Genomic DNA, 27,486 nt, shown 5'->3' with positions numbered 1-27,486 from the left:
TCGCGTGGATTATAAGCGATGCTGACTGGTTGGTGTTCCAGAAAAATACTGTTTCGGCTTCGTACAGACTGCATGATCCACCGCCCCACCACGGGTAGATCCCTGCAGGGGCGGCGGTGGCGGCAGCAGAGGCGGCGCGGCAGAGGCATGAAGAACTTCCTCAGGAAGCTGCACATTGGCGACTCCGCCGCCGGGGACGGCGCCTCGTCGCCGTCGGCACCTCCCCCGCCGCCAACGAAGAAGGGCGGTGGCACTGGCATCGAGCGCAGGCTCGCCTCCGGGTTGTCGGGCTGGCTCAGCTCCGTGACCGGACGGCCGCAGCACCCACCACCACCTCCGCCGCCTCCTGTTTCTGCAGCTGCAACGACAGCAGCGGCGGCGCCGGAGGTGGAGGAGGAGTCGGCGTTGGCTTCGTCTGTCGAGGAGAGGAGGGCAGCTGAGGAGGACGAGGAGAGGGCGAGGCGGGAGTCTTTGAAGGAGGAGAGGAGGCGGGAGGCGGAGCAGGAGAGGAGGCGGGAGGCGGAGATGGAGAAGAAGGAGAAGCGGGAGGCGGAGCTCGAGGACTATCACATGCAGCTGGCCCTCGAGATGAGCGTGAGGGAGGACCCGGAGGCGATGCAGATCGAGGTGGCCAAGCAGATCAGCCTCGGCTCCTGCCCCATCCAGAGCTCGCCCGCGGAGGTCGTCGCCTTCCGATACTGGGTACTCAGCATGTCCACTCCCCTCCCACTATCTTCTAGACTAGATTGTTTTTCTTACCGCGATGGGATCTCACTCGTGCTGTGTTCATGCAAATTGGATGTTAGAGCAGAAATGGGGTCTGTCATTCATATGTTAGCTTGGTCAAAGGTCTATTGCATGATGCTATCATCCATCATGGCGATGTTCTTCTGATAGCCGTTTGAATTATATTCTGTAATGGAATGGGTATGGCATGGGGTAGTGTAATTATATCATAAACGGAAATGCTAAAGGACAACCGTGTGTTTTTGTCTCTCCCGGCACACGGTTTTCTGATCATCCGATCTTTGGGTCTGTCCATAGTTGACCGTCTGATCCCACCAATTTAGCTATCTGTTTTTTTTCCTTGTCGCTGACAAGCTGTTCCGCAAGTCTTCTCTCGTTTCATTTCATCGTCTCCCCCCAGACAACAGCGACTATAGAAAAAAATTGTCTCATTTTATAATATATTATTTATTTTTATTCTTGTCTAACTATAGAAAAAAATTGTGACTTGTTAATTGTCTTTATGTCAACATTTATATTATTTTTTGACCTTGCCTAACTATAGAAAAAAATTTATGATTTGTTAATTGTCTTTGTGTCAAATATATATATATATATATATATATATATATATATATATATATATATATATATATATATATATATATTTGTCTAGCTATAGAAAAAAATTGTTACTTGTTAATTGTCTTTCTGTCAACATATATTAGATTTCGTTAGGTTTGTATAGTTTTGTGTATCGGGTTTTTTATAACCTGATTTGAAAATTGCAGCTGCAATTTTATTATAAAATATATGCAATAAGCATGGTGGCCGTTGGATTTCGATCTAATGGTGGTAGAATTCGTGTGCTACTGTTATCTAAAGCAACTGAATTTGTTTCTCAGAAATCATGTGTTTTACATGGAACTAACAACCGTGTGCTAGTTGGTCACGAAACACATGAATATAATATAGACATCCTCATAATAAACTATCTCGATATGGCATATATGAAAATTCCTTTTCTGGTACCTCTGAAATTATGTTAGTTGGGAATAGTACACCTTGGATTATCTATCCTTCGTGATCTAACCTTTTCTGTTTTGACTGAAAAAATACTCCATAATTTTGTAGCGAGTTCAATTGTTTTTTAGCATAATGAACATCTGCCTTGCTTCATACTAGAAACTACTGGATGCCCATACTTTTGTACGAGCTGCATTTGCAATGCACTGAAATACTCATTCTATATCCTAGAGATAGCCAGCAGGTGATAGCCACCATAAGATGTTCTCCTTCAGAGATTGTTCAGAAGTTAAACCCCCTATATATTTGTGACTCTTACCATTTTCTCACTTCCTCATATGGTAGATTTGTTCGTGCTTCACAGAGTTTCAATGCCCTTAGCTATGACGACAAAATCTTGGATGGTTTCTATGACATTTGTGCCACTGGGGATGAGCTCGCATTATCAACCATACCCTCTTTGATGGAACTGCAAGCACTGCCTTTTTCACATGGAGTCAAAACCGATGTTGTATTGGTCAACAGAGCACTAGATTCTGAACTCGTAGCTCTTGAGCAGAAGGCATTTATCATGTCTTTGGAATTTCGCTCGCACGAATCAGAATTTGTTGGCCACTCATTGGTTCAGACTCTAGCTAATTTAGTTTCCAACTACATGGGTGGACCAGTCATTGATCCAGAAAGCATGCTGTTGAAGTACCAGAATATGAGCAGTGCATTGAAAGCTGATATAAAAAGTGCAGTTATTCCTCTTGGGCAGCTAACAGTTGGTTTGGCTCGTCACCGTGCACTGCTTTTTAAGGTCAGTAACAAATTGCAATATGGACAGCAATCTGAGGCACATTAATTTTGTAACTATGAAGTTTGCCATGAACAGTAAGCATGAAAAATGCAGTTGTGGATGGCAATCATTTTGAAATGTAATATCTTGTTCAGTACAGAATTTGAGATGGTCGCTTTCTTGTTTAGTTATTAGCATAAAACCTGACTTATTTTTTTGTTATGTACTCAGCTCACAAGACTTACTCTTTTGTGGCCTTTCAGTATTTTAATTCTTTTCTCCGCATACTTGCATCTAGGTTTTGGCAGACAGCCTTGCTGTTCCTTGCCGACTAGTTAAAGGAAGGGAGTACACTGGATCAGATGATGGTGCTTTGAACATTGTGAAATTTAATGATGGAAGGTACTTTGCTTACCATTTCCTTGATAGTACAAGCTGTCTCTTTCAGTACTTGGATATTAGGGATTAAAATAGTTTTGTCTAGATATCTGATTTCAGCACCTTGTATTAGCAATGGGTAATGAAAGTTGGCATTGCATTAATACATCATCATTGTAACATACCACATGTTTGCAGGGAGTGCATTGTTGATCTCATGATAGATCCTGGTACTCTTATTTCATCAGATGGTGCCGACCTGGGTAGAGAATTGGAAGACAGCTTAGTCATAGATAATCAACATGTTAACAAAGATGACACTAGCACTCAGTTTGTTTCCTCTTTCAGTGAAGCTTCAAGTTCCATGCATGGTTCATTTGGAAATGAATCGCTTGAAAAAGGATTTATTTGCAATGCTGGGCATTTTGGTCCAGATGGAGCAACAACTGCCCAGAGTGACAATGATGTACCTGGGTCTGGGCTATCAAGTTCATTTGAGGAGCTATCGGTTAGCACATACGCAAGTGAAAACATGCCTATTATTCATGAATCTAATACGGATCATACCATGACTGCAAAAGGCAAAGATAAGTCGATCACATCAAATAATCCATCATCAAGTTCGCCTCCATCTTCTGAGATGGGCAGTACTCCAGCTGTACGACGGAAGAAAGTCAAAGATGTCTCTGAGTATATGATTAGTGCTGCAAAAGAGAACCCTCAGATAGCAGAAAAGATCCATGCTGTATTACTTGAAAGTGGAGTTGTGCCACCACCTGACTTGTTTTCAGAAGAATCTAAGGAACAACCAAAGGACCTGATTGTTTACGACACATCTATGTTTCAAACAAAAGATGAAATGATAAGGACAATGAATGAGCTTGAATCCACAGCACATGATGGTTGTGCTGGCCTTGGTCCTTCATTACCACATCATCCTGGACATGAGCTCCAAACAAAGATTGTTCCCTATCGGCCGCCTCCTGACCTCAAGCCTGTCCAGGGATTAGGTGTTTACCATCAGTTCGATTTCTGGGATAGCATTAATCCCTCTATACCTCTATATGAACCATCTGCACCTCAGGAAAATCCATTACAACTTATAAAGCAAATGCCTGTTACAGCTGCTGCTGTTGCAACAGCTGCAGTGGTTGCATCTTCAATGGTCGTTGCTGCCGCGAAATCTAACGGCGATATTAAACTAGATGTGCCAGTTGCAGCAGCTGCCACTGCTGCTGCAGTTGTTGCTACGACAGCTGCTGTTAACAAGCAATATGAATACTTGGATCCTGTTTGTCAATTACTTTGCTTGCCAAGTTCATCAAATAAATTAATCCAAAAAGGTAGGCATGACTTGTTGGATGGTGATCAGCTGGAAACAAATCATGGACAGGATAATGCCCTTGAGCATGAAAAGGATTCGGTTCAAGCACCTCAGGAAGCTGAGCGAATCTCTGATAGGTCAACTGGGACAGAGAGCGCAAGATCTGAAATTGCTCTTGATGAAATTGCAGAGTTTGAAATCCAGTGGGAAGAACTTACCCTTGGAGAACGAGTTGGGCTGGGTACAATTTACTTGATCTTAGCAAATTCAATTCCATAGTCCTGCCTGTATAATTTGACTCAGTTTATTTGCAGTATTACTAAGCTAAAGATAAAACATACTCTGAGAAGCGATCATGCTTCCTTGTCCTTGTTTTTTCAATGCTGTTCTAACTCTCTCTTTTATCTCCAATTCTCCAGGATCTTTTGGAGAGGTGTATAGAGGTGAATGGCATGGAACAGTAAGTTTTTCATCTACATTGTCACATAGTATTTGTAAATTGCTAAATTAGAAAAAGATCGAGTTTTGATAATAAACGTAAACTTATGGTAAAATGGGAACCAGTGTAACGAAGAAAGATTAGTTTCTAATCTAATAGAATAATACGTGAAGAAACAAAATGATCCCCATCATTTCACCTTGTCAAAATCTATAATGCTTCTCATTCATTGTTGCACATGGCCACATGCATAAGAACTTCTCTGTTCCCTCCTTTTTTTTATAGGAATGCCGCATACCTGAGGGGTAGTGCTAAATCTTGTTGCAAGTTGCAACTTAGGCACATGGGTGCACTAAATCATATCACTTGAACTTAATATTAGAGCAATTAAGTACCACAGTGATTGTTGTGGACTTGTTCATTGGGCAGCAGTATAATAGGATGAAGAAGGATATGGCTGCCTCTAGTGGCTAGAGCCTGGTCAATTGGATCAGCTAGCTGTGTCCTCAGCCGCTCATGTGGGTGTGCGGCTACCTCTAGTGCTAGTACATGGTCAATTAGCTAATAATAGTAGGAAGTGTCCTCAGCCACCCATGTGGGTAATATAACCACTAGTGCGGCCGGGATTAGAGGAAGGCAGAAGTAGAGTTAGCAGATCAGAGCCTCCCAGGGAGGGCGATCCTCTCTACTGCTGCTGTTCTAGTAATTCAGTCATTGTAATCACCTTCCAGTCATCAATAGAATTCCCAGATTCCTAGCCATATCAGTGATATATGGACTCATATGTAGCTCTGGCACTAACCTCGACTGCCTGGGGGGTATTACTTCTATAAACTGACATGAGATCCACCTTTAAGTCAATCTAATAGTCATCAGGGTGTGTTTCAACAATTTCTTAGAGAATCAATTCTCTGTAAACAAAAGGTTTCAGACACATTGTGATAGTTACCACAACTAGATGTATTGGGTGGCCTCATCTGAACTGTAGATGCTTGGACTTATTCACTGAGTGATAATGTTAAAACTTAAAAGCAAGAGGCCTACAAATGATTGATTAGATAACTTAAACAGAGCTCATTTGTTTCCCCTGTGCATTGTGAATAGGAGTCTACCATTTCCATTTTGTGCTGCTTCTGTTGCATCATAGAAATTGGCTCTTCTGTGTAGGAAGTTGCGGTCAAGAAATTCTTGCAACAAGATATTTCAAGTGATGCTCTGGAAGAATTTAGAACCGAGGTATATGAATTTTCACACTTTAAATATTTGAAGGCTGCAAAATGGAAGTGCTAGCTTTATAATGTGATGATTTATTTTCTTAATCTGAATGAACTAATAATCTTGAGCAAATCACCATCAGACGGTTGAACCAATAATCTTGGGCCCATCAGACTGTTATATAGATACACAGAGCTTCCATTTGGCTAAGGTGCATTTTGCCGTAAATGTTTTTTATTTGATTAGTAACCCCAATAGCAGAAGGGCGGGCCTGGTGCAAGCGGTAGAGTCTTACCGCCTGTGACCGGAAGGTCCCGGGTTCAAGTCGCGGTCTCCTCGCATTGCACAGGCGAGGGTAAGGCTTGCCACTGACACCCTTCCCCAGACCCCGCACAGAGCGGGAGCTCAAAATTAGATACACGCCCAACATCACCGGATAGCGAGGTGCCAAACGGTGAAGGGGTAAACTCACAAACACAAGGCACCGGATGAACGGTGGAACTGGCACTGGTGTTCTAACTAAGGAAAGGTTAGTGCGACTGAAGCCGGTAGTAGCTGAACGGGCTAGGACTGCTGGAGCGCGAGCAGCGACGAGAGGCCTGGGAACCCAGCACTGACCCAGGCATTTGCCTCTTCCAAGATGAGGTGGTAGAGCTGGGTAACGGTCCGGGAGACGCTATCAAAGGTACGGCGGTTGCGCTCCTTCCAGAGGAGGTTCCATGTGATGAGCATGACGAATCGAAACCTCTTTTGGCCACCTTGGGGACCTTCTTGCGCGCCTGCTGCCACCAATCACAGAGAATGGAGGTGGGCTGCGGCACTAGGTCCTGAAGGCCGATGTGGCGCAGAAGGCGTTGCTAAACCTGGCGCGCTACCACACATGAGGCGAGGAGGTGATCAACAGACTCAGCCCCCTGGGCGCACAGGGCGCAAGCATCATCAACCTGCAAACCATGCCTTCTTCAGCGTTGTGCAGTCCAAATCCGTCCGTGAAGAACCGTCCAAAAGAAGAATTTCTCCTTCGGCGGCGCACTTGCGCGCCATAGGTGCTTGGCTTCAATCAACATTGTCATGCCCTGGAAGTATGATCGGTAGGCTGAAGAGGCGGAGTAAGATCCATCCGCTGTCCACCTCCAAATGAAGCGATCCGGTACGGTCGCCTGGAGCTGCACACCCTCAAGCTTTTCCCAGAGCAGGACGTAGTCGCAAAGGACCAGAGCTGTCGGTGCTCCGGTGATGTCGCGCACCCATCTACGTTCTAGCAAGGCATCCTTGACTGAGCGGTTCCGACGTCTCTTGCCGATTGCCTGGAACAGACTTGGGGCGAAGCGATAGATTAGACCTTCAGGTAGCCAGGAATCCGTCCAGAAACGCGCTGAAGCCCCGTCACCAAGACGCACCGTGACGGATGCTTTGAACATAGCCTCTACATTCTTCTCCGTTCTTGCCGGCAAAAGTGCCCAGGTAGAACCCGTGTCGATTCTATGTAGACATTCCCATCTAAGGCGCAAAGCAAATCCCATGACCCTAAGGTCCGGAATGCCAAGGCCTCCGAGATCTTTCGGAGAGCAGACGACCGGCCAGGCTACTTTACATTTCCCACCGGAGCTTGTTTGTGCGCCTGTCCAAAGGAAGGCCCGACGGCGCTTATCGATCTCAGAGATTGCCCAAGACGAATGGCAGCAGGTGATGGAGATATGGACTGGGATGGCCGACAGAGTTGTTTGCGTAAGAGTTGCCCGGCCTGCCGCATTCAACATCCCGGCCTTCCAGGTCGGGATCCTGGCCACCACCTTGTCCACCAGCTTTTGCTCATCAATCCTGCGTAGGCGAGAGAGCGACAAAGGTGCACCAAGGTAGGTTCACGGGAATTCCTTGATCTGACATGGGAAGACCTGCTGCACGAGCGCGATCTCAGCCGAGCAATGGATTGGCGTGACCTGACACTTGTCAAGGTTGGTCTGTAGACCTAAAGCTCCAGCGAACAGATTAAGGATCTCTTGAATGCAGTTAAAATCCTAGACGGTGGGCGACAGAAAGATGACGAGGTCGTCGGCATAGACCGACGCTCTGAACTTGATGACATTTCTAGGCAGTGGCTTGAGCACACCTCGACGGTCAACCTCCGCGATCATTTCGTTGAGGACCTCCATTACGATGACGAAGAGGAGTGGTGAAAGCGGATCTCCTTGGCGTAGTCCACGGGCATGACGGATACGTTGCCCCGGCCTGCCGTTCATGAGCACCCGCGTGCTCGCCGTTCCCAGCATGGCGGACAGCCAGTCTCTCCAGCGCTGCGGGAAGCCCATGTGCTCCAAGACTTCAAGAAGGAAAGGCCAAGCGACCGAATCGAAGGCTTTCGCGAGGTCGACCTAAGCAGCATAGCTGGCTGTCGTCTGGTATGTAGCCAACGACACGACAATTGGACGGCTCTGAAGTTCTCGTGGATCTGTCGCCCTCGGATGAAAGCTGACTGGTTGACGCGTACAATCTCGTGCATCCGCGGCGCGAGGGGCAAAGCGAGGCCCTTGGAGAACAGCTTTCCAACGCAATGTATCAGGCTAATCGGCCTATAGTCCTTGAGACCCGTTGGCACATCCGCCTTTTTGATCAGCACCATGATGGCTTCGTTTAGAAGGTGGGAGCTTCTGCTGTCAAGATCCCAAATATCCTAGAAGACAGAGACAACATCGTCGGCTATGATGTCCCAAGTGGCCTTGAGGAATCCCCCGGTGAAACCGTCGGGTCCAGGCGCACGGTCAGATGGTGTCTCCATGACTATCCATTTTATCTCCTCAGGCGAGAAGGGAAGGATCTGGTCAGACAGATCAATGGTGGGCAAGCCGGTCTGCGTGAGGTCGATGGAGTGCTCCCGGATGAATGGAGTGCCGAGGATTCCATTGTATTACTCAAAGACAATATCAGACTTTGCCTCATCTTTGGTGAATAGCTGTCCATTGTGTTCCAGCGCTGCCAAGTAGTTCTTATGTCGTCGATGGCAAGCTTGCAAGTGAAAGAAGCGTGTGCTCGCGTCACCCTCCTGCAGGAAGCGATTTCTTGCCCTTTGTCTTGCCAAGGATCGGTTCAAGGATGCTAGACCAAGTGATTTGGCCTTTAGGTCGCACTGGAGGTCGAGCTCATCGGTTGACAACTGTCTGGTCTCCTGTGCGACATCAAGCTCGTAGAGGACAACCCTGGCCATAGCTAGCTGCATACGGATGCTTCCAACATTTGAGGCACTCCAGCTCTTGAGTGACTTGGCGACATAGTGAAGCTTGGAGTCAAGCGACCGGCAAGCGTCGACATTCCGCATTCCTCCCTTCCAGGCAATGCTGATGACATCGACGAAACCATCAAACTTTGTCCAGAATTGGTGGAACCGGAACCATGGATGCGCCCACACACCGAAGTTCAGGACGAGCAGCAGTGGTGCATGGTCCGAGCAGTCTGAAGATAGGCTGCGGAGGAGGAAGTCCAGGTGGTTCTCTAGCCATTCCACTGAAGCCAGAGCTCGGTCCAGTCGTTCCAGGGTCGGAACGTCCCTCTCGTTTGTCCAGGTGAAGCGTCGACCGAGTAGTTGAAGGTCCGAGAGCTCAAGGTTATCAATGACCGAACGGAACTGTTGCATAAGCCTTCGGTGCAAACGACCATTACTCTTGTCAGTGGCCAGGTAAATCAGGTTGAAGTCCACACATAAGCCACGGCCCTGGACAAGTTGCACGGATGTCACGCATCTCCAGAAGGAAAGCCGGCTTATCCGCACGTTGAGTAGGACCATAGACATTGGTTAACCACCAATCAGAGCCATTGCGGTCCAGAGGCCGTAGGCGCACGGTGATAGAGAACCTACGTACGTTAGGAAGCGACATGTGCCACAGGTCACGGCGCCAAGCCACCAGGGGCGCCCACCGACGGGAGACAAACGTAATCAAAATCTGGTCCTGTTATATCATTAGCCATAGTAACAGACAGGTTTTGGACCTTGGACTCCTGCAGGCACAGAACAGAAATGCGCTGCGAAACGACAAACTTACGCACTACACTGCGACGCGCTCGGCTGTTAAGGCCACGAGCGTTCCAGACCAGGATGTGGTTAGAACTCATTGTGAAACAATGGTGCGACAAAGGAGCAGCTGCGCTCAAAGCGCTGTGGACGCCGCCCGACTTCTGCGCGGCCCCGGCCGTGGGAATAGCTCCCGCATTGCAGCTCTCTTGGTGGACGACAACGGCTCCAGGAATGTTGCGTGAAACCTTGTGGCGATGGTAGCATCCGGTGTATTGCGCGACGAGGCAACGTGCTGGTTGTTCCAACATCCCAGCAGTACCCGCCTTGCTTGCTTTTCTGGGACAGGATCACAGTACGCCGACTTTACCGCTAAACGGTCGCTGCGCCGCGGCACCGAACCATGGTCGCAGCCCTTCGTTGGTCTTGGGCGCGGAGCAGAAGAAATCAGCGGTCTGGGTAGCGGCTTCTTGAGCACAGCGATGAAGGCAGCGACGGAAGGTTGGGCCGGTGCTGGTGTAGCCGCGTGGTCGAGGACGGCGCTGCCAGAAGGCGGAGCAGTCGAGCCGTTGACACTTGCTGGCGGAGAAGCAGGCTCAGGCGACTCTGCGAAATGCACGTCCACAGGCCGTGCGGTTGGCGACAGAGCATCGAGCGACGGACAAGGTTAAAATTTGGATGGTGTGTTGGATCTGCCAAGTTTGGTTGCCTGCATACCCCCCTATCCTGGCCTCTGCAGTGCACTTCGTTCCTGTTTGGTTACCTGCATATGTAGGCTAGCACTATCCTCAAAGCAAGCCCAGCCTGCATCCCACTATTCGACCAAATCCTGTGTATCCAGCTATGCACCCTTGCACCCTTCCTCCTGCACCCGCTCTGCAGTCTAAGACACATGAAACCAATCACACGCATAACACTGTACAGCTTCCTATCCAGGCAAAACAAACAGCAGCAAATTGCATTGCCTTGTCTAGGTTAAGGGTATGCTGCATAACCTCTCATGCAATGCATAACCTCTCAGACCATATGTGGTTTTAGTTTATGCTCAGCAACCCTCAAAAACAAAATTGTTAGCATTTGACACATGGGAATGGAGTGAATTGGCCATGTATCATATGATATCCTTAGTAGTTTTTACTGATGAACAATTATAAAGGATAATGTTTGACATATGTACCTGAGACCATGTGAGTTTTCAAAACAAGACAAAAGGAGACATTTGATGGTACCTTCTACTCCTGTAGGGAGCCAGGAGTAGAAATTGAAAGTTTGAAACTGTTGATATGTTATGGGTAGTTTGACTTTCTTTATCTAACATAAAAGGACTTCTGGTAGGGTCGTTGTGCGGATTTTGGCATTGTTCCTTATAACCATGTGCATGTAGCCGCCGCCTGCACTGCTGTCGCCTTGCTCGACCTGCATATCCCATGGAGCAGCATTGTGGCAACATGCTTCTTGACGGGATTGGTATTTATGTTAAATTACAGGCTAGTTACTGCAACTGCCATCGGTCCACATGATGGCACCAGATTTGCTCCCTGTCGCCAATCTGTCTGGTCTGACATGGGATCAACGTGGACGATGTTCATAAGATAGTTTACCTTGATGAGTGAATAGTGTTACTTAATGGTTACCAGGCTAAGCTTTCCATTGATAGGACCTGAAGAAGGAGCTGCTGGCAGAAATTAGGGAACAGCTAGAGTGGATATTACTCAGCTGCATAACCTAGTACGTGCAGCAAATTACCATATTACCATTAAGATGCTGCTCCCATTGTTAGCATGTTTACTGCTTCCTTTATTACTAGCTGACTGCCTAGGAACCTTCTGTGGCTGTCACCTACTTACTCCTCCTCTTTACTGCTAGTATTTACTTCTCCTTTTGCTGCTAGACGGTTGATGTATGGGAATCTTCCCTGGCTGTCGCCTGTGTACTTTCCCCTCTCTCTTGTGCTAGTCTAGCTCCTATATACTACAACAACAACATAGCCTTGGGGTTAGTCTGGCTCCTATATAAATCCCTGTAATTTGGTTTACTCAACATGTATGAATACAAGAGCTAGTTCATCCTCTATCATGGTATCACGAGACTCTTAAGATCCTGCTGTCTCCTTCCACTCCTATCTCCCTATCTCCATGGCCCCTGAGCTGCCGCTTCCCTCTGATGCGACCACTCTCGCCGCGCAGGCTGAGCACGAGCAGGCCGCTGCCTGCCAGCGCGCAGAGGACGCCGCTACAGCTGAAGGGAAGGCCGCCCTGGAGACGGCCGCTGTGGCTGCTACCCAGGCCGCCGCCGCTGCCCAGGCCCGCGTCCAAGCAGCCCTCGCTGCCCTGGAAGCCGAGCACGCTGCGGCCGCCCTCGAACGCGCGGCTACCGCGGCTCAGGACCATGCCGCCCCGCCGGCCCTTGAAGACGACGGCTCCAACCTCAGCGACGACGACGCTCCTCTCCACAATGAAGCTGCCCTTGTCGCCCACCTCCACGCCCAGGCTACGGGTGTCCAGAACATCCGCTCCCTCGTGCCAGTGGTCCTTGATCTCCTGCCCCCACTACAACCGATGGTGCTACTTAGTGTTGCTCACTCTCGAGCGGTACGCTCTCGCCGACCATGTCCTCTGCACCGCGCCCCGCCCTGCCCGTCCTTCTTGGCACCGGATGGACTGCGTTGTGCTGTCTTGGCTGTTTGGCACCCTCACTGTCGAACTCCAGGACACCGTTCGCGAACGCGGCGGCTCAGCACGCGACGCTTGGATTGGCATCGAGGAACAATTCCTGGGCAACCGTGAGACTCGCGCTCTCTACCTCGACGCAGAGTTCCGTGCGTTCGTCCAAGGCGACCACATGAAGGCCCTCTTGAAGCTGACCCATTCGTTCCCGACGTTCATGAAGTCCGCAATGATCTCCAGCTTGAGGAGCTCACGCTGGACCCCCCTGTGTCCCAGCCACCGACGACTCTCCTCGCCTCGCAGCCGAAGTCCAGCGCCACCAACACCTCCTGTCATCATCATCTCTCGTCATGTTACCTTTGATGAGACAAATTTCCCCTTTGCCAAGACACCGTCACCCCCCACCACTAACGATTTTGATTTTTTGGATGAGTTTGAGCCTTCGGTGTGCCTTCCAGGCCTCCCTGCTGGCTCCTCCCCTTCAGGTACCTTCGACGGAGTCAACCCTGGTTCACTCGGTGTCTCACCAGCTGCCACTGTGACTCCTGTCACACCAGTGCTGGCTGAGCCCGTGGACCTGGCAGGTCCTTACCAGCCCCTTCCTGCGCCACGCGCAGCCTCGGCTCCCTCGGCGGAACATCACAATGCCCCTGCTGCTGCTCCTGCTCCACTGGCTCCCCCTGCTGTGCCCCCTGCGCGCACCATCACTCATGTCTACACCCGGCATCACCCAACTCGTGTTCCTCCAGTTGCTGCTGATTCTGGGCTGTCACAAGGTACTCCAGCTACTGCAGATTCTGGGCTGTCACAAGGTACTCCGGGTGCTGCTAATTCAGGGCTGACACACAGTCCTTCGGTTGCAGCTGCTCCTGTTACATTGCCCCAGGGTGCTGTTCCAGTTCATCAAGTGGTGAATCATCACTCCATGACCACTAGAGGGAAACTTGGCTTCCGTCAGCCTGCCATCTATCATGCTGCAGCCATCTCTCCCATTCTGAAGACTTATCGGAGTGCTTTTGCTGATCCTAATTGGCGAACTGCAATGGAAGAAGAGTATGTGGCTCTTCTGTCCAATAACACATGGGATCTCGTTCCCCGACCGTCTGGTGCAAATGTGGTAACTGGCAAGTGGATTTTTCGTCAGAAGTTCAATGCTGATGGCTCCTTTGATCGCTACAAGGCTCGGTGGGTTCTCCGTGGTTTTACCCAACGTCCTGGAGTGGACTATGATGAGACCTTTAGTCCTATGGTGAAACCAGCAACTGTCCGCACAGTCGTCTCTTTGGCTCTCTCACAGCAGTGGCCTATTCATCAACTGGATGTCAAGAATGCCTTCCTCCATGGCACCCTCTCCGAGACTGTCTATTGCTGCCAACCCACTGGATTTATTGACACTGCTCTTCCTGATCATGTTTGCCGCCTCAACAAGTCTCTGTATGGTCTGAAGCAGGCACCTCGTGCTTGGTACAGCCGGTTTGCCACCTACCTCTTGTCTCTCGGGTTTGTTGAAGCAAAGTCTGACACCTCTCTGTTCATTTACCACCGAGGCAATGAAATTGTTTATCTACTACTCTATGTGGATGACATTGTTCTGACTGCCTCCAGTGCCTCTCTCCTCCGCCGCACTATCACTGCCTTGCAACAAGAATTCTCCATGAAAGACCTTGGTCCTTTGCATCACTTTTTGGCCATTCCAGTCACACAACATTCAGGTGGTCTCTTCCTGTCACAACAGCAGTACACCATTGACATCCTCAAACGTGCTGGTATGATGGATTGCAAACCGTGTAGCACGCCTGTGGACACTCATGCTAAAGTTTCTGCTACTGAAGGTGCTCCTGTCACTGATCCTACCCACTATCGCAGTCTTACAGGAGCCCTGCAGTACCTTACTTTCACAAGACCAGACATTGCTTATGCTGTTCAACAAGTATGCCTTCACATGCATGATCCTCGTGAACCTCACATGTCTGCTGTTAAGAGGATTCTCCGCTATCTTCAGGGAACTCTCAGCCATGGCCTGCACCTTCAGCCCTCCACTCCTTTTGAACTTGTGGTCTATACTGATGCCGATTGGGCTGGGTGTCCCGACACTCGCCGCTCCACTTCAGGCTATGCTGTGTTTCTTGGCGTGCCAATCTGGTTTCTTGGTCTTCAAAACGCCAAAACAGTCTCGTTCAAGTGCCGAAGCTGACTACCGGGCTGTGGCCAATGGAGTTGCTGAAACTTTCTGGCTCCGCCAACTTCTACAGGAGTTGCATGCTCCACTGCCTCGGAGCACACTGGTCTACTGCAACAATGTCAGTGCAGTATACTTGTCCACCAATCCCGTACAACATCAACGCACGAAGCATGTTGAGATTGATCTCCACTTTGTTCGTGAACGGGTCGCCATTGGTGATGTTCAGGTTCTTCACGTACCAACGACATCCCAGTTTGCTGACATCTTCACCAAGGTTCTTCCCACCTCCGTGTTCCAAGATTTTCGCTCCAGTCTTCATATTAGCGAGCCCGCCGATTCGACGCGGGGGGGGGGGGGGGTGTTAGCATGTTTACTGCTTCCTTTATTACTAGCTGACTGCCTAGGAACCTCCCCTGGTTGTCACCTACTTACTCCCCCTCTTTACTGCTATTATTTACTTCTCCTTTTGCTGCTAGACGGCTGATGCCTGGGAATCTTCCCTGGCTGTCGCCTGTGTGCTTCCCCCTCTCTCTTGTGTTAGTCTAGCTCCTATATAAATCCCTGTAATTTGGTTTACTCAACATGTATGAATACAAGAGCTAGTTCATCCTCTATCACCCACATTTTAGCAGGTGAAGTAGATGGAAATCTTAACTAATCTAGACCATTTGATGAAATGGAATGAAGGGTAAAACAGTTCAAAAAAGATTAGTGCTAGTACTTCAAAACACATTTGGGTCACAAATAAATTAATGCTTGTCGGCACTCTTGGCATGGTATGACATAAAATTAACAAGCATGATAATTAACCAAGCTCCGTTGATCTGTGCAGTTTAGAAGTAGGCTCAAAAGTAAAAAAAAAAGATACAGCTAACAGACTTGAACACAAACATTTTTTTTACGATTTGGTAATATACTTCAAAGTTCAAACACATTTTCCTCACTAAACAAGTTAGTGCTTGTCTTACACCAATTGCATGGTATGTCATGAAATTATTTGTCCGTGGGTCTGCTTTGTTATGATTATTCAACTCTTCTCCAAAGATTTCCATGCTTATTCATAGCACTATTTATTTCTGTTTAGGTGGGAATAATGAGAAGATTGCGTCATCCTAATGTTGTTCTTTTTATGGGTGCTGTCACTCGTGTTCCTCATCTTTCCATCGTGACTGAATTTCTTCCAAGGTACCGATTTGCGTCGTCGTTCAAATATTATATTAGATTTTGAATCTTTGACTACTTCATGGATATTAGGCAGGTCTATGTGTGATTAGCTATAACTAGCACCTGCTATGTATACTTGATTGTATTCCTTGTATACCCAGCCATATTGGCTATATATATGAAGGTCATCCCCCATATTGGGTGTGAGGTGTGTCTCTACATGGTATCAGCCAATTAGATCATATTCTTCCGTTCTTTCCCCCCACCTCGCGACTCCTTCCGTGATCGCGCAGCCACCCCCCACGCGCGCGACTTCCTCTCGCCCGTCCACCCTCACCGGCGTCTCCTCCTCTCCCATCCCATGGCCACAGTGCCTTCTCTCGGCTCCGACTCCTCCCCGGCCACAGGTACCGGCACCCTGCCGGCAACAGGCGTTCCCACCATGCCATCCATCAGTGCTGCCACGATGGGTGCCATGGGCGCCGGCGCTGCTGCACCAATTGTGGCTCACCACTACGTCACAGTTAATGTCAAGTCCCACATCCCGATTACGCTGGACCTTCAATCCAACTACTCCAAATGGACGTTCTTCTTCAAGTCGCTGTGCGGCAAGTTCGGCCTTCGCTCGCACATCGACGGCTCTGCTCCACCTCGACCTGATGATCCTCAGTGGGATGCCGCGGAGTGCTGCGTCCGGGGTTGGATCTCCCGCTCCGTCGACGACTCCGTCCTCGACCTCGCCATGGACGGTGCCGATCCAACAGCCCGTGATCTGTGGGTGGCCATTGAGGGGATCTTCCGTGCCAACCGGGAGCCGCGCGCCATCTTCCTCAACGAATTTCACTCCATGGTGCAAGGTGACAGCACCATCTCGGCGTACTGCCAGCGGCTGAAGATCAAGGCCGCCGCTCTTCGCGACGTCGGCCATCCTGTCGAGGACTCGCAGCTTGTCCTCGCCCTTTTGCGTGGCCTCAATCCTCGCTTCTCCAACACCGCCGATGACATCGCCAACTCCGCTGTACTTCCCACATTCACCAGAGCCCATGACATGCTGGCACTTAAGGAGCTCCGTCTCGCTAACGATGAAAAGACGGTTGCCAGCACCGCCCTCCTCGCCACTGGCGGGTCTGGCTGCACCAGCTCGGGCGGGTGTCGTGCTCTCGCTGCCATAACCACCTCTGGAGGTGCACACAACCCACACGTGACCGGCTACGGCAGCAGCAACAAGGGCGGTGGCAACAGCGGCGGCAAGGGCAAGGGCTGGCGTGGCTGGAACAGCGGCCCTGCGCAGCAGCGCGGCGGCGTGGCAAACGCGTCCCAGCTGGCTGGCCACAATGGCCAATACCGACCAATGGGCCCCTGGATTTGCTACAATCCATGGGCGCCACAGAGCCCTCCTTTGGCTCAGCAGGGCGGCTGGCGCCCAGGCCTGCTTGGCGCCCCTCCTCCTCAGGCTCACACATCCTTCACGCCTCCGTAGCCCCTGACGACATTTGCGCCGCTCCACGTCTCACAACAGGCTCCCATGTGGAACCAGGATGGTCTTGTTGCTGCACTCAATCAGATGCATCTCCAGGGCCAGCATCCCTGGGTCGTGGACTCCGGCTCCTCCCACATGAGCTCCTCGGATGGTATACTCCTTTCTCACCATCCTCCTCCTTACTCTTCCATTACCGTTGGCAATGGTCAAACTCTTCCTATTTCATGTCGTGGCGAGTCTGTCCTTCATACACCAGAGTCAAATTTTTATCTTAATAATGTCTTAGTTGTCCCATCTCTAGTCTGCAATCTGTTATCTGTCCGTCAATTTACTAGGGACAAAAACTGCTCTATAGAATTTAACGCTCTTGGTTTTTCTGTCAAGGATATCCCGACCCGACGCATGATACTTCGCTGCAATAGTGCTGGTAACCTTTACACCTTCCCTGCTGCGTCTCCCGCTCCACACGCCAGCATTGTCATCTCCACCGACCTCTGGCATCACCGTCTTGGTCATCCCAGCTCCGCCACCATTGACATCCTTCGTCGTAATGCATTCATCACCTGTAATAAAGTAGAGCACCACTTATGTTATTCGTGTCAGCTTGGCAAACATGTGCGCCTTCCTTTTCATATTCCAGTTCATTTAGCTCCATGCCTTTTGAACTTGTTCACTGTGATGTATGGACATCCCCGATTGCCAGTGTATCCGGGTATCAATATTATCTCGTCTTACTTGATGATTTCACTCATTTCTGTTGGACCTTTCCCCTCACTCGTAAATCTGAAGTCTCCACACATATTATAAATTTTTGCAATTATGTCCACACTCAATTCAGCCTTGCCATCAAAGCTGTCCAAGCGGACAACGGCACTGAGTTCGTAAGTAATACCCTCCATACTCTCTTTGCTTCCCATGGTATTCATTTACGCCTCTCGTGTCCATATACCTCCCCACAAAATGGCAAGGCTGAACGCCTTCTTCGAACATTGAACAACATCAGCCTCCATGCACACATGCCTGCTCAGTACTGGGCTGAGGCGCTCGCCACAGCCACATATCTTATGAACAGGCGTCCATGCTCTGCTGTTCGCAACACCATTCCATATACCCTCCTCCACAACAAACCTCCCGAGTACTCCCACTTACGTGTTTTTGGGTGTCTCTGTTATCCGAACTTGACCGCCACAAACTCTCCCCTCGCTCCACAGCTTGTGTTTTTCTCGGCTATCCCTCTTCCCACAAGGGGTACCGCTGCCTCGACATGGCCACTCAGCGCGTCATCATCTCTCGCCGTGTGGTCTTCGATGAGACTTGTTTTCCCTTCGGGCTTTACCCCTCCAGGTCCTTGCCAAGCGACCTGGATTTTTTGCTTGCAGGTACTATAGTGCCGGTGCGTCCTGCATCCTTGCTCACTGCTGTTGGGCAGCCACACCAAGGATTCATTGAGGAGCTGACCGACGACCCCGCGATCTTGTTTCACGGCCTCGTACTGCCTGCTGCTCCACCAGCAGCCGATCCACCACCTGCTGCTCCTCCAGCGGCTGCCCCGGCTCCAGCTGTTGTTCACGCCGCTCCACCAGCTCGAGACATTTGGCTTGCCTACAGCCGGCGTCCCCGGGCGCATGACGGGTCCTCTACAGCACCTGGCCCGGCTCCTGCACCTGTTCAGCAGGCTCCTATGCCTGTCCAGCAGCCCCCTGCCCCTGTACAGCAGGCTCCTGCTCCTGTCCAGCAGCCACAGGCACCTCCTGTACAGCTGGAACGCCGCATCACGCGGACCCAGTCTGGGGCCATACCGCTTATGCGGTATGTGGGTCTCTCTGCGATAACCACTCCGTCTCCGTTTCCTGCCAACTACCGCAGCGGTTTGGTTGATCCAAACTGGCGTGCGGCCATGGCTGAGGAGTACAAGGCGCTCATCGACAATTGGACATGGCGCCTCGTGCCCCGGCCACCCGGCGCCAACGTGGTTACCGGCAAGTGGATATTCAAGCACAAGTACCACTCCGACGGTACCCTCGCTCGCCACAAGGCTCGCTGGGTGGTTCGTGGCTTCTCCCAGCGCCACGGCATCGACTACGACGAGACATTCAGCCCGGTGGTCAAACCAGCAACCATCCGGGCTGTTCTCAGCATTGCTGCCTCACGCGCCTGGCCTATTCATCAGCTAGACGTCAAGAATGCTTTTCTCCATGGACATCTGGAGGAGACCGTCTACTACCAGCAGCCCCCAAGCTTCGTCGATCCTGCTTTTCCTAACCATGTGTGTCTGTTGCAGCGCTCCCTCTACTGCCTGAAGTAGGCTCCCCGAGCCTGGTACCAACGTTTTGCTACATTCGGCAGCTCGGCTTCGTCGCCTCGACCTCCGACACCTCCCTCTTTGTCTACAAAGACGGGACCAGTACCGTCTACCCGCTTCTCTACGTCGACGACATTGTCCTTACTGCGTCCGCGACGACATTTCTTCAGCAGATCATTGGGCGCCTCCACTCTGAGTTTGCCATGACTGACCTGGGCGCACTCCACTTCCTCGGGATCTCCGTCACTCGCTCCGCCGACGGCTTGTTCTTATCCCAGCGACAGTACGCCGTTGAGCTTCTTCAACGCGCCGGCATGGCTGAGTGTCACTCTACGTCGACACCTGTTGACACTCATGCCAAGCTATCCGCAACTGACGGTGCTCCTGTTGCTGATCCGTCCGCATACCGGAGCCTTGCTGGCGCGCTCCAGTACCTCACGCCGACGCGTCCTGACTTGACATACGCCGTCCAACAGGTGTGCCTCTTCATGCATGATCCCCACGAGCCGCACCTCTCGATGATCAAGCGGATCCTACGCTACTTGAAGGGCACTCTCTCCTCCGGCCTCCACATCGGTGTCGGCCCTGTTCAGTCACTGGTCGCCTACTCCGATGCTGACTGGGCTGGCTACCCAGATTCTCGGCGCTCCACCTCCGGCTATTGTGTCTACCTCGGCGACAATCTAATTTCTTGGTCCTCCAAGCGTTAGACCACGGTCTCCCGCTCCAGTGCAGAAGTAGAGTACCGTGCTGTTGCTCATGTGGTGGCCGAGTGTTGCTGGTTGCGCCAGCTCCCGCAGGAGCTCCACATCTCCATTGCTTCGGCGACGGTTGTCTACTGCGACAATGTCAGCGCTGTCTACATGACAACCAACCCCGTTCATCATTGTCGCACGAAGCACATTGAGATTGACATTCACTTCGTCCGTGAGAAGGTCGCCTTGGGACAAGTTCGGGTTCTTCATGTGCCGTCCTCTCACCAGTTCGCAGACATCATGACCAAGTGTCTTCTTGTACAGCTATTTTACTGAATTCAGGTCCAGTCTATGCGTCCGGGATCCTCCCGCTTAGACTGCGGGCGGGTATTAGGCAGGTCTATGTGTGATTAGCTATAATTAGCACCTGCTATGTATACTTGATTGTATTCCTTGTATACCCAGCCATATTGGCTATATATATGAAGGTCACCCCCCATATTGGGTGTGAGGTGTGTCTCTACAATGGATAATGATAACGATACTGCGAATCTCTGTTAATTAATTCTCTATTGTGTTTTCTCAAAGAAGTGTGTTCAATTAAAAACAAGAAGTTAATGAATGTAACATGTAGTGTCCTATAGAGATGCTGATTTTGTGGTTAAACTAATGAATCTTTCCAAAGTAAAAAATGTGAAAAGGTTTCACAAACCTCAAAGCTACTCTGTTGTTACTTGTGCCGGGGCCCGGGGGTGTATAATCATCAAGTCATCTAACTGGACTACTTAACCTACAACCCTCAGGCAACAATCTACACTCCTTACTTTTGCCATCCTTCTGAGCTCCTCTATCAAGTGGCTTTTCTTCTCCCATGTTGATTCTTTGTTACTTTTGCTTGATAGTTGATTCATATCCATTGATTCTTTTTGACAAAGCTAATCCGACAATCCCTCATGTACAAATATGAAGCTCTCGATCGATGGCCTTTCAAGTTTGTGCTGGTCCATCTTGGTCAATGACAGTCCTTTTAAAATGACCAAAGTACTCTTCCTAGAAAGTTGTTAGTGGTCAAACAATCGTTTAATATCAGCCTCTCACCTACACTGAATTTGCTCATATCTATGCAAAACTACTGATGCACTTTGTAAATTTTCGGAATAGCGCATTGATATGCTATTAAGGAAATGGGAAGTTGTGCCCATAGGGTCTACCAAGTTTACACTGCAGTTAACAGAAAATAGAGAGGAGGATTTTTTTTTTCTCGAAAACGCAGGAGAGCTGCGCTTCATTATATTAAGAAGAGAATAGAGAGGAGGATGTATAAGAATTAATTCAAAATGGGAATACATTGCAGGACTGTAGTGAGAGTACAAGATGTAGGCATTTGTAGTATGGTAAAGCATTATTCAGGTATAGGTTATCATGGCTGTAAGTCATTATGTTTTGTCTTTACTCCCTATATCCCAAAATAAGTACACGTCTCACACTTCGAGGAGTCAATCAATCTCAAGTTTGACTTAAATTTATAGAAAATATTATTAATATTTGTATCTCTAAATATGTTTACTACGAAAATATATAATGTGATTAACCTACTGATGTTTATTTGACATCATATTCATAAGCGTTAGTAATATTTTTGTACATATTTGTTCAAACTTAAGATTTATTGACTTCTCGAATTGCGAGATGTACACTTATTTTGGGATGGAGGGAGTATTTATTTATATACAAGTTAACTCGCGTAAATGTACGATTGCTAACTATATATTGGCAATGCAGGGGTAGTTTATTTCGGTTAATCCATCGGCCCAATAACCAGTTGGATGAAAAAAGGCGTTTAAGGATGGCACTTGATGTGGTACACTTAAGTTGCCTTTGGTTGTGTTAATTCATATTAAGAACTTCAACTATTCTTCTTTAATACTTGGTTGTTGTCTGCCACAGGCGCGTGGTATGAATTATTTACACAATTGCACCCCTGTCATAGTTCACCGGGATTTGAAGTCTCCAAATCTACTTGTTGACAAAAATTGGGTTGTGAAGGTAATAAGTAGGTCCATTAAAGTGGTATGCTCTGAATTTTTGGGGATTTCTAGATATATAACCATTATCACTTGTCTTTTGTTTAGGTTTGTGATTTTGGTTTATCACGTCTGAAACATAGTACCTTCCTCTCGTCAAGATCTACAGCTGGAACAGTAAGCTTGCACAATAATATTAAATCAAACATTTTCCATTTGTTATAATATAAGAAACTTGTTCTCGGAAGCACCAAGTTTATATTTACCATACCTCATATGTAAAACGCATTTCTATCATGTGTGATGTGAATATGTATAGGATAATATCATACGTACCTCCTGATAGTAGGAAAATAATTGATGCCAAAGTATATAAGTGAATTATCCACTACTTGCCATCAGTTTAAGCTTTTGAGTTGAATTGGTTGGTTCATGCGATTGAATAGGATTCAAGTTTGAATCCAAGCTAGTGCAATCAAACATAATAATTGTTGCTCGCTCCTATTTGCATTTACGAGGCCTAAGAGAGCAAGTGTTGAACTATTTAAGTGTAGCGGGCCTCAGCAGTAGCCAGCAGCCCAGGGTAGCCCAGCCAACCCCCTAGGCGTGCCCTCCCCCTATATATCAGTCTCTATCGGACCCACCAACGAGTTGCCCTAAAGAGTACCTAGTTTAGGTAGAATTGGTGATTCATTCGGTTTATGGAAACTATGATCATTGCTATAAGGATTCCATCCTTAGTTTGCTTATGAGTAAGTCTAAGAGGACTAAAAAACTTAGGGGATGTACTCAATTAAATTGAGAAAGAATTAGTGGTTTTATTACCCTCACCCTTTCGCCTCTGTGCCTTCCTGTTTTCTTGCGACTGTTACTGTTCACGTGACACTGTTTATCATGAATAGTACCACCGCCTCCCCCTTCTCCATGCCCTAGCCACCAGCCATCCCTCCACTACAGAACGGGTCGCAAATGACATCCTGTGCCCCGTCCCACCATCTCCTCTGGCTACAATCTACGCTTTACGCCTCTCACCAATCAGCCCTCTTAACATATTGGTGCCACTGTCTGGGACATTAAGCTTTCCACCTCTCACCAATCAGCCCTCTGACACATTGGTATCACCGTCCAAGACATCAATAGTCGGTGACAAGATCCCAATGCCTGAAGAAGTACTGGGCAGTGTTGAAGGAGCAGAACAAGAGGATGACCAGCAGGCCAAGCAGCTCGACAGTTTGCTGTCCAAGCTTTCTGGTCTCCCAGCCCTTCTGGAACAAGTGCAAGGCATGGAGACCAGGGTGAAGCTAGTTTCATCCTGGAGAAGGCGAATATCAGCTAGATCGATGACACCGGCAAGCAGGAACGGGAGCGCCGTAATACTGGGAAGAAGGCCCCTCAAGCAAGAGGCATACTGTGTGGCTGCTGAGGCCGCACGCAAATTTCTCAACGACAGAGCGGCGTATAGCAGATCAGTTTCCAGCTATGTCATCCAAGAGGTCATGACTCCATGTTCATGGCGCCAGCGGACCAGCACCGACCTACTCCTTTGCCCCTCGAGGACTTGACTTAGCCGTAGCAGCCCATGACGACACGTTGCTACCACAAGATGGCCTTCCCCTCGCACGCCAGTGCTCCTCAGGTGTCAGGATCTTGTCGCTAGGCATTGTGTCCTGGACAGTGATACCAATTTGCCAGAGGCTTCCCACCAATCAGCCTTCTAACAATAAGTGAACTGTCCAGTGTCCACCACTCCCCCATCGGCTAAGTTTTTTGTTTGAATTGTTATGTGTGGGTTGGGGCATGCAATCATGTTGGCCAGGCCTAGAGACCTATATTTAAACTCAAAATTCATTTTATCTTGACATCAATGTAAACTTGCACATTTGGTTTATCTATTGATCACGCCATGGTTTACATACTATATTTGCGTTCATGTGGGTATGAGGATGAAATAGATCGGAAACGAGTGCTAGATTTTGAAACATATGCAGAGATATTAAGTTGTGTAGCTTGAGGGGTTGGGGCCTGGGGGTGATCGTATTGGACAGGTCTGGAAGCATGTACATAACTCATAATTCACTTTATCTTGATATCAATCTGAACTTGCATGTGTGGTTTGTCTTTTGATTATGCTATAGTTTACTCTACAGACTATATTTGCATCCATGTGGGCATGAGAATGAGAGATAGACTGAAGAGAATTTTTAGATCCTGAAACATTTACCATTTACCATATTTAGCTGGTTCCTGATTTTTTTTCTTGTTCCTGTTAGAACACGGAATTTTGACGATGCCATATCAGCATTCTTTTATAAGTTTTTGCATATGCGGTTAATTTGCTTAGCCAAAAACTCTGATTTAGGCTAAATAATTCTAGAGGCTGCTAACTGCCTGCACTACACATCAAATGCAGGCGGAGTGGATGGCACCAGAAGTACTTCGAAATGAACCATCAGATGAGAAGTTGGTTTTACATGTCGCTGTCTTTGATTCCAAATGGTTTTGTGATTGATGAATGCATTATGTGCTTGTTTTCAGATGCGATGTTTTCAGCTATGGGGTCATATTATGGGAACTCTGTACAATGCTGCAGCCATGGGAAGGTATGAATCCCATGCAGGTTGTTGGAGCTGTTGGTTTTCAGCAACGAAGGCTTGATATTCCAGGCGGTGTGGATCCTGCCGTAGCAGAGATAATCAAGAGATGCTGGCAGACGTTAGTATGCTTTAACTTGCTGAGCTGCAACGGAGTTTGAAATTTATACGATGTTAACTCATATAAAATTGTTGAGGCATCAGATGTGTAGTTATTTACATTACATCATAAATTGGTAAAGTTTGTCACGTTATTACTACTGTGAAATTGTCAAAGTAAAGACGACTACTCAGGATCCACATTCAGTTTATGCTTCACTGGATTATCTTTTGAAAAAAAAAAATCAACTGTGTGTGAAGAGATAAAACAGAATAGTTCTTTATTACTTAAAATAACAAGATATTCAGAAAAATTTAATTTCATTCTCTTTAAATTGAACCATAATTTTTTTTGTCTTTACCAATCTTTTATGCACCCTACTTATTGTCTCAATTATGTTCTGTTTATTGTTTCGTGCAGAGATCCAAGGATGCGGCCATCATTTTCAGAGATCATGGGCACTTTGAGACCATTGTTAAAAAACATGCCTGCCAACCAACCTAACAGGAAGCGGGCACAGCAAACAGATGATTAAGAATATAGTGGTCAGTATCAGCTGACAACACAAACCAAAAAAGAGCGCATTGGTTTGTGTTGCCTTCCCAGCTTCAAGCAACTGGCCATCTGTAACTATTACCATTGGTTTGTACAGTACGCCAAAATGCGTATTTGATGAAGAACAGGTGAAATTTTGGTTCTTTGCCTCCAACGTTGGTTCTCCATTGAAGCCAGCGGAACCTGTCTGTCTGATGAAAGCCAACCCAAATAACACAGATCCATGAAAGCCAAAGAAAAGAAATTGAAAAGGAAACTTGCGAAGGTTAGTGCATAATAGTGTTGCGGGCACAATGGTGTACTAGAGTCAGAAGTTGACATGTAGAGCGGGTTCATCGTCTTGTGTTCAGTCAGGCCTTACTTTTGTTAGTCCTCGAACTAATGACAAAGTATTCCATCTTCAAGGCCCCGTCAAATTGTAATGTTTTGTGATGAAATTGTTGGTTCGTTGCAGGCCCTTGTGTATATCACGTCTCAACAAATCTGTTGTAATTGACAGTTAGATTACAAAAGAAAAATATGTCCTTTGTACTTAAAATCATCATTCTTTTCGTTAGGAAAAAATGCAGAGCATCTATTCTTTCCCTCTTTTATTTTGGTGTGCAATGAATGTCATATTCAGAGTAGAACACTGACTGAAACTACAACTGGTGCACAGTTTTTAAAATACGTTCCCCTTCCCCACTCTTGAATTGAAAAGAAAATTCACGCAATTCCTCCTACAGTCCTACTCCTTTCATGTGCTAGCTGTTCTGGTCATCCAATTCAGTTGCTCCTTGACAGATCTTATGTCTGGATCATAATTCATGGAACTTTGGCTGAGAGAACCAAGAGTTGAGATTTGCTTCCCGTTATTTTACGTTGTCGGTTGTCGAAAACCAATGCTGATTTTAATGGCCTCGCAGATGGTTGTAGTCCGGTTGATGGTGCCAAATGTTAACAGCTTGATGATAGTTAGACCCGTTTAGCTAGTTTGTTCGATCATCAAGATTTGACATCTTGATGTTTGTGCTAGTGCTGCGTTGTCCATACGGCAACCGATAAGCACAACTGCACAAGGCAACGCTGTGGCCTTCGTTCCAAAAACAATGCAATTCTATATGTTTTAAAAAAATATATTATTAAAGATTAGAACTATAAATAGATATACTATCAATGTATATTTCATAATAAATAAATTATTATTATTTAATTCATAAATATTATATATTTTTAAAGATAAAATAATTAACTTGTACAAAGTTAGGCCTGGTTTAGTTCCTAAAAATTTTCACCCCAAACTACCACATTGAATCTTGCGGGACATGCATAGAGTATTAAATATAGACGAAAAAAAACTAATTACACAGTTTGGTTGGAAATCGCGAGACGAATGTTTTAAGACAAATTAGTCCATGATTAGCCATAAGTGCTATAGTAACTAACATGCGCTAATGATGGATTAATTAGGCTTAATAAATTCGTCTCGTAGCTTCCAGGCGAGTTATATAATTAGTTTTTTTTATTAGTATCTGAAAACCTCTTCTGATACTCCAAAATATCTGATGTGACATTTAAAAATTTTCGTTTCGCGAACTAAACCCACCCTTCCTCCCTCCGTCGCGCAATATCTGTCGTGCGGGCGACAGTTGCCTGTCCCAGAATGTTTGTCGTTGCCTGCTAACCCGTGCTAGGCCGTAGCTGTACCGCCACCTCGACAAGGCAGCCTTATCCCTTCCCCTCCCACTCACAGCCTCACACACCACGCAAATATCCATAGCTTTATTGGCACTGCTGGTAGAGAAATGGCGCTACTTTTAAATTTTGGTTTGGGTCTTGTTTAGATTGCAAGTTTT

The 27,486-nt window shown here is 47.8% G+C and overlaps 1 protein-coding gene across 1 annotated transcript; it reads left to right on the top strand.

Annotated features, from left to right (window-relative positions):
• LOC136527142 (probable serine/threonine-protein kinase SIS8) lies at positions 1–26,214 on the top strand. Its single transcript, XM_066519763.1, has 13 exons — positions 1–702; positions 2,117–2,554; positions 2,832–2,935; positions 3,110–4,476; positions 4,655–4,695; positions 5,842–5,910; positions 15,825–15,925; positions 22,164–22,242; positions 22,329–22,427; positions 22,514–22,582; positions 24,816–24,865; positions 24,941–25,117; positions 25,517–26,214. The coding sequence occupies exons 1-13, from the start codon at positions 19–21 to the stop codon at positions 25,629–25,631; spliced, it is 3,393 nt and encodes a 1,130-aa protein (XP_066375860.1). The 5' UTR covers positions 1–18; the 3' UTR covers positions 25,632–26,214.
• Positions 26,215–27,486: the final 1,272 nt, after the last annotated feature.

Source organism: Miscanthus floridulus, chromosome 19, assembly GCF_019320115.1.
Source record: "Miscanthus floridulus cultivar M001 chromosome 19, ASM1932011v1, whole genome shotgun sequence".
Classification (NCBI taxonomy): domain Eukaryota; kingdom Viridiplantae; phylum Streptophyta; class Magnoliopsida; order Poales; family Poaceae; genus Miscanthus; species Miscanthus floridulus.
Note: the sequence above shows the minus strand (reverse complement) of the source record. Positions and strands in the feature narration are given on the sequence as shown.